Source organism: Terrapene carolina, unplaced genomic scaffold (genome assembly GCF_002925995.2).
Source record: "Terrapene carolina triunguis isolate 2854851 unplaced genomic scaffold, T_m_triunguis-2.0 Scaffold139, whole genome shotgun sequence".
NCBI lineage: Eukaryota > Metazoa > Chordata > Testudines > Emydidae > Terrapene > Terrapene triunguis.
In genome coordinates this window covers 16254640-16262724 of record NW_020664490.1, presented here as the reverse complement: position 1 = coordinate 16262724, position 8085 = coordinate 16254640, and the positions used below count along the sequence as shown (strand labels likewise).

Below are 8085 nucleotides of genomic sequence, written 5' to 3'. Positions count from 1 at the left end.
ATGACCTCTCGAGGTCCCTTCCAGTCCTAGAATCTATGAATCTATGCATATCAGCCCAGCTGAGACCCCACCTTGAAACTCCTTGGGCCAAAAAAAGCCTTCTGTCACTGAGCCAGTGCAAGCTATACTAAGCTTGTCTCAAATGGAAGTTACTCTTGGCATGGTTTACTGTAACCTCTTCCCCATTTGACTAATGATGGTGGAATGGAAATAGTTCTTATCAAGTCCCTCTAATATTTTTTCCCTCTTCTTTCCATAGGATGTGATGGAGCTCTTAGAGGAAGACCTCACCTGTCCCATTTGTTGTGGCTTGTTTGAAGATCCTCGGGTTTTACCTTGTTCTCACAACTTTTGCAAGAAGTGTTTGGAGGGGATCCTAGAGGGAAATGTCCGGAGTGTGGTCTGGAGACCACCCCCACTTTTCAAGTGTCCTACCTGCCGGAAGGAAACTCCTGTTACAGGAATCAACAATTTACAAGTCAACTACTCCCTGAAAGGTATTGTGGAGAAGTATAACAAAATAAAAGTAACTCCCAAAATGCCCATGTGTAAGGTGCACAATGGGCAGCCCCTCAACATTTTCTGCCGGACAGATATGCAGCTGATATGTGGTGTCTGTGCCACTCGAGGTGACCACACAAAGCATGTATTTTGCTCCATTGAAGATGCCTATTCACAGGAGAAGCGTGCTTTTGAAACCCTGTTTCAGGGCTTTGAAACATGGCGTTGTGGGGATGCGCTCTCCCGGCTAGACACCTTGGAAACAAGCAAGAGGAAAGCGCTGCAGATGCTGACAAAGGACTCAGACAAAGTGAAAGAGTTCTTTGAGAAGCTGCAGCACACACTGGAGCAGAAAAGAAATGAGATTCTGTCTGATTTTGAGACCATGAAGCTTGCAGTGATGCAGGCCTATGACCCAGAAATCAATAAACTGAACACAATTCTACAAGAGCAGCGAATGGCTTTTAACATTGCAGAAGCCTTTAAGGATGTGTCTGAGCCCATTATATTTCTGCAACAGATGCAGGAGTTCAGGGAAAAAATCAAAGTGATCAAGGAAACCCCTCTGCCTTGTTCCAGTGTAGACATCAATCCCACAATAAAGAACTTCGATACCAGCCAGTGGGATGGTATAAAGCTAGTAGATGTGGACAAGCTTTCTTTGCCTCAGGAAAACAGCATGCTTAATTTCAAGATTTCCTCAGTCTTTTCACACAAATTTATAGTGACTTCTCTGATTTGCTTATTTATCCTTGGAGCCACCAGAATGACCTTTGTGGAATCTGTCTTTGACAATCTTCAATACTGGAAAACTCAACTTTTTACAATTGGCTCATCCTATCTGGCAGACACTGCAGAGATAGCTGACCATGCCGTGTTTTACTGGGAGCAAATGACAGATGGAGCTTCACTTCTAAGTGAAAAGTGCAAAAATTATACACTAGTGGTATTGGATAATGTTGCACAATTTGTGTGCAAATATAAACTGTTATAATGTCCACTACCAAAGCACAAATTCAGAAGCCCAAGAAGTGAACAGAACTCTAGTGCAGAAAACTTAACAGTGCATGCACAGTTTTAAAAAAACCTTTGGCTTCTGATGGAAGCATTTAATACTCAGAATGTTTACTGAGTTATTGTTCGTGTAGTTCAAGCACGGATATATGCTGGAAGGTAAAACCGAACTTTGGAAAAACATACTTTTGCTTCGGAGATCTTGTTTCAAAATGTTTTTGAGAATAATGCACTTCCTTGCTCTAACCAAAATATAAGGCAAAACTAACCATGTATATAGTCAAATACTAATATAGCTGTATTAATGATTTTACATGTCCTAGAGTAAAAAGGGCTGATCCCTAAATGCATCAACATTTTTTGTTGTGGGAGGTTCTTTGAAATTAGGAAGGACACTTCTGATTGCTAAGAGAGGTGGGCTGCAAAGTTTGCCTAAGACTGGCCATCCATTGCAAAATACAGAGTGGTACTTTAACTCTTTGGAATCTCTTCATAACTGAAGATGTTAAATTTCACTGATTCCTCATCCTGGGTATACGCAGTACTATATATACACTGGATATTGATTACTGGGTTTATTTAAAAAAAAAAAAAAAAAAAAGTCTTCAGGGCAGTGGCCTCGAACAAATTGCAATAGGAAAGAGAAACAAGTGGAAGTGAGTGGGGCAGAACAAGCTGCAAGGTGCTCTTATATGCTGTGCAATGACACTTTTCCAGCTATAGCCCTGTCAAGGGATTGAGCTATCTTCATGTTGGATTTGTGGTTTGTTTGTTTTTAAAAGCCACCTGCATCTCTCTGTCTTTCTAAAAAGTGCCTCTAATGTAAAGAATTTAAGCTCCCTATTGAGAAATGCACCCACTTGCTCACAATTGGGGATACAGTGCAGCTCATTGTGGCAGTGAGCGTAAAGTACTTATATGGTGAATGCATGGACTAGGGAGTTTTTCTCCATTCCCTTCCCCTTGGTGGTGGTGGTGGTGGTAGAAAGTAAGAACAGAGCCTGCTTTAAGGTGAAAGAATGACAGTTCCACCCTGTTCAACAGCCAGGAAGCAAACCTCTCTAAAACACAATCTTCCCATCAATGTGAGACTGGTGGAGGGGGGAGCTTCTCTTCTCTGCCTCTCCACATCAGTCAATATAACTTCAACAGCTGGAGAGATGAGGTGCTGCCTGTAAACCTGCTGTGTAATCACATCCATTAACATTGGCTTTGTCTTGTTGTGTTAGGAAACTCCTTAGCCCTAAGATAGGTCATGCTCTTATCTCCGCTCTGCAGTTGGAGCATGGATTGGCATACATGTGCTACCTTTAATCTAGCTAGCACATATAAAAATAGCAGTGATGACATGGCAGCATGGGCAACACAAGTATGTATCCAGGGCCCCAGGCAGACTTGTACAGCTTCAACTGAAACCTGTGGTGCTGTGACTTTACTGCTATTCTCAGCACTACTAGCTAAATTAAAGCTAGTGTGGGTATGTCAGCCCGTGTGGCAATTGCACCTCTAGTTGTAGTGTAGACTTCCTCAGTGTCATTCCATTGGCTGCAGTGCACCCTGGAAGAATTTAGTTTAGTGAGTTTCATGACTTAACTCTAGGATGATTGAATATATAAATAAATAGTAAATCATTACCATATCTCTGTATGGATATTTCATACAAACATATTAATCAAATCCTTTCAGATCGGAAACATTTAGTGAAATACACTTCCAACTTCTCTGAAATGTTCTCGTTTCAGAGCATGATTGTGGAGTTGCCTTAAAGTATATTTAACTTTTCTTTTAGCAGTGGGTCACCCACAGTGGTATAGAAATGAAATCTTCTTGTGGTGGTTCTGTAAAACTCAAATATTTATACTGAATGTCTTGCTTTTGGGGATAGTTCTTGGTTTTTATCAGGGTTTTTCAAAACTTGGAGTCAGTCAACCATTTTTCAACAGTCTTTGGAAGCTGTTCATTTTTTATTTTTTTATTTTTGTTTCAAGAGTCCAAGTTCCCAAGCAACTAGGACCTGCAAACAGCTATCTTTAGTTGTATTTACGCTTCTTGTTGCCTGGGAACCCTAGCGGTGCTACACACCTCATCCCAAACATGCAGTAAGATTACTGAATGATACTTGCAGTCCCAGTTGATTTGCAGTTTAGGAATAGTCTGGTTAGAAAGACATAGGTCAGTGTTAACCTTGATTGGTGGAGAGACAATATGAGCAATCAAGAAGTGGCCATTCTGAATGTGGGAGGCTCAAAATTTACAACATGGGTTTCCACCCTGCAGAGGTTCCCAGAGTCCAGGTTAGCACGGATGTTGAATGGCAATGACCATGAATTCAGGCTGGTGAATGGACAATTCTTTGTGGACAGAGATGGAACTTTGTTTAATTACATCCTGGATTTTTTGAGGACACTCCAGCTTTCTCTGCCCACGGACTTTTCAGACTATCAGAGGCTGCAAAGAGAAGCAGACTTCTATGAGCTCCACTCCCTGGCTGATCTCCTGAGCCAGGAAAACTTGCTGAAGCCGAGACCAGAGATCTTGGAAGTGCGCTTCTTGCTCCATGAAACTCAGGCCTTTTTCCGAGTCTTTGGCTCTTGCAGCAACACTATTGAGGTACTGGCTGGACGGGTCACTATGTTTACAGAGCAGTCCTTGAGACAGAACTGGAATAATAATCCTTTCCCTTCTCAGAAGCTCCTCACTCCACTTCCTTTGGAGAGACCTTCTCATCATGACCTGGTTTTTCAATGTGGCACTGACTACGCTGCTGGTGACCAGTTGGTGACAAGGTATTCACCTTGTGTGGCTTTTCTTTCTTGAAATAATTCCAAGACCTCTAGTTCATAAAATACATTCAATTTGCTACACTATGATGAGATCATGGGATAATCAATTGATGGTTCAATGCCAAGAGGTGACTGATGTAACTCCTGTTATACTGATCTAAGATCTTGTAAGTTTCCTTAAATTTTTTAATGGATTTTTAAAAACATCTTATTCTCCTAATTCATTTGACCTTCCTCTCACCTTTTTGCTTTTTCTATATTTCTGATGTGTCTGTCCAATGGGATGGCTGAGTCACACCTAGAAGCCATTGGAAAATGCAAAATTAAAATATAGGAGAAGAACCACTTGCCAGTAGTAATATTTTGTGCTCTTGATTCTCTGCCTAGATCCTACTGTTTGTCCCATATGTAACTGCCTCGGTGTTCTGTCAGCCTAATGATGCATCCTAATGGGTTCACTTCTCCTGTAGTAGTCAGAATGTTTGATAACTGAAAACGAAGTCTTTGAGTTGTCTGAAGTAATAATGGGCAATCACTGAAGATGTTCCTAATTGGCTGAACTGATTACTAATGGTAGAAAAATACTTTATCTTAACCACGTCTCCTTTGAGATGTTTAACTCAGAGGATGCAGGGTTACTTTTTTCTGAGGAAAGAAGGAAGCTGATTTCTCTCATTAGTGAGATTGCTAAGTCTGAATGTGGGCTAATACAAGTTTTGAAAACTACAAAATGAGTTTGTCACACGTGCCATTCCCTTGTGCTCATAAGCATCCATAATGCTTGTAATGTACAAACTGGGAAAACTAGGAATAAATGGGAAAACTTGCCCACAAGAACTTTATCCAGGATAAATATGGAATAAGCTGGGGAAGGGAGGAGGATAAGATAATTAAAATGGCTACAAACGCATCCTCTAGATGTCATTTTGGAGAAGGGGAGAACAGAATGATGGAAGTGGGGATGGAAAACAAAGGTGGAGTTAAGATAATGGACTTTCCTTGTTCCTTAACTATAGATGTGGGGTTTTGTTTTGAAGAATATAAATTGTATACACTACATGAGTTTGGAGGGGGAAGGGGGCTTAAGAGCTTGGTCCTCTTGCCATTGATTTTCAATGGGAAATAGTGACCTCTATGCTAGCCACATCAGGCTCTAGTTACATACTTTATAATGGTTTTTAGAAGCTCTAAAGAGTGGCTTTATTATACAGTTGGAATTTGTCTCCATACAGGAAAAAATAACCTAGTTTATCCTCCATGGCTCTTGGAATGCCTGGATTTTTATGGACACTTCACTGGAATAGTTCCAGTAGGGTTATTCTCTCTTGAAATATATGAATTAAACAATTAAGAGAATTCTGGGTTTAGACAATTCAGTAGGGTTTATCTTTATATTTTGACTTTCTTTAGCTGAATAATTGTAAGACGGTCATCCTGGGCTTTCTCACATAGCACATATGAGATGGCACTTAAATGGTATATAAATTATAGCTTATTGGACTAACTGTAAATCAATGTAGGTTATGGCAACTTAAAAACTGAGATGTAGTCTGTTATAACCTCTTTTCTGACTTTGATTAATCAAGCTACACTTGTCTGTTGAACTGCAGAGGAAAAATCTTACAAACAAATCAGTTTTTGATTATGTGGTTAATTTATCTCTAATCAATTATTTGTGGTTGTATGGAATCTTTACCTTTTAGTGCTTCTTGTGGACCTTTGTACTTTTTTCATGAACTATGGAGCAATTCTGCCTGTCAATTTATGCTACTTTTTAACAGTATTTTTATATGAGTTTTGTTCCTTGAGGTGTCTGGATGAATTTTTAAACCTCCTGTACTTTATTCCAAGTAAAATCAGTTTACTTTAGTGGTAAATAATTTTCATAATTGTTACTAAAAAAGTTGTTGTGCAAGGCAACTTAGCAATAAACTTCCCTGTTAGTAGGGAGAGGTGCTTTGTAATGAAGAGTGCTGCTATTTAAATGAACCCAGTTTTGCTGCCCTGGCCACAGTTTGACTATTCTTATCTGAGAAACTGCTGTACGTTATGCATTATGTCAGTCATTTCGCCTCCATTAAATTAAACACAATTTAAGAGTTGTTACAATCACTTGTAACAAAAAAGTGAACTTCATAGTGGAAAAACAAAGTGTTTATTCTGTAAAAATATAACTGATCAAACTGCGAGAAATAGCTGTGCTTTTAATGAGGTAAAGAATTAAGATATTTAGAAAACTAACTAGGGCTGTTGATTAATCAGTTAACTCACATGATTAAAAAAAAATTGCGATTAATTGCAGTTTTAATCGCACAGTTAATAAAATACCAATTGAAATTTATTAAATATTTTTGAATGCTTTTCTACATTTTCATATATATATATAATATATATATATGCATTCTGTGTTTGTAATTGAAATCAAAGTGTATATTATTTTTTATTTTAAATATTTACACTGTAAAAATGATAAAAGAAATACTATTTTTCAGTTCACCGCCTAAAAGTACTGTAGTGCAATCTTTGTCGTGAAAGTGCAACTTACAAATGTAGTTTTTTTTGTTACATAACTGCACTTGAAAACAAAACAATGTAAAACTTCAGACCTACAAGTCCACTCTGTCCTCCTTCTTGTTCATCCAATCGCTAAGACAAACAAGTTTGTTTACAGGAGATAATGCTGCCCTCTTCTTATTTACAATGTCACCAGAAAGTGAGAACAGGCATTTGCATGGCACTTTTGTAGCCGGCATTGCAAGGTATTTATGTGCCAGATATGCTAAACATCTATATGCCCCTTCATGCTTCTGCCACCATTCCAGAGGACATGCTGCCATGCTGATGGTGTTTGTTAAAAACATAACGCGTTAATTAAATTTGTGACTGAACTTCTTGGGGGAGAATTTTATATCCCCTGCTCTGTTTTACCCGCATTCTACCATATATTTCATGTTATAGCCGCCTCGGATGATGACCAAGCACATGTTTGTTTTCAGAACACTTTCACAGCAGATTTGACAAAACACAAAGAAGGTAGCAATGTGAGATTTCTAAAGATAGCTACAGCACTCGACCCAAGGTTTAAGAATCTGAAGTACCTTCCAAAATCTGAGAGGGACGAGGTGTGGAGCATGCTTTCAGTAGTTTTAAAAGAGCAACAGTTTGATGCGGAAACTGCAGAACCCGAACCACCAAAAAAGAAAATGAACCTTCTGCTAGTGGCATCTGGCTCAGATAATGGAAATGAACATGCATCGGTCCACACTGCTTTGGATTGTTATCGAGCAGAACCCGTCATCAGCATGGATGCATGTCCTCTGGAATGGTAGTTGAAGCATGAAGGGACATATGAATCTTTAGCGCACCTGGCACGTAAATACCTTGCAACGCCGACTACAACAGTGCCATGCGAACTCCTGTTCTCACTTTCAGGTGACACTGTAAACAAGAAGCAGGCAGCATTATCTCCTGCAAATGTAAACAAACTTGTTTGTCTTAGCAATTGACTGAACAATCAGTAGGACTGGGAGTGACTTGCAGGCTCTAAACTTTTACATTGTTTTATTTTTGAATGCAGTTTTTTGTACATAATTCTATATTTGTAAGTTCAACTTTCATGATAAAGAGCTTGCACTACAGTACTTGTATGAGGTGAATTGAAATACTATTTTTTATCATTTTTACAGTACATATATTTGTAATAAAAAATAATATAAAGTGAGCATTGTGCACTTTGTATTCTGTGTTGTAATTGAAATCAATATACATATATATTCGATCATAAGCC

General features: G+C 38.9%; 2 protein-coding genes across 2 annotated transcripts in view; both read left to right on the top strand.

Moving 5' to 3' along the window:
- TRIM13 (tripartite motif containing 13) overlaps positions 1-1702 on the top strand; it is a 9175-nt gene extending 7473 nt beyond the window's left edge. The window contains exon 2 of the mRNA XM_026653497.1: positions 260-1702. Within this exon, the coding sequence (XP_026509282.1) occupies positions 266-1495 (1230 nt within the window). The 5' untranslated portion in view covers positions 260-265 and the 3' untranslated portion in view covers positions 1496-1702. The remainder of the gene's footprint in view (positions 1-259) is intronic.
- A 1598-nt stretch (positions 1703-3300) lies between these two features.
- The window catches only part of LOC113404996 (potassium channel regulatory protein-like), a 6054-nt gene continuing 1269 nt past the window's right edge, over positions 3301-8085 (top strand). The window contains exon 1 of the mRNA XM_026653521.1: positions 3301-4301. Coding sequence (XP_026509306.1) covers positions 3721-4301 — 581 coding nt within the window. The 5' untranslated portion in view covers positions 3301-3720. The remainder of the gene's footprint in view (positions 4302-8085) is intronic.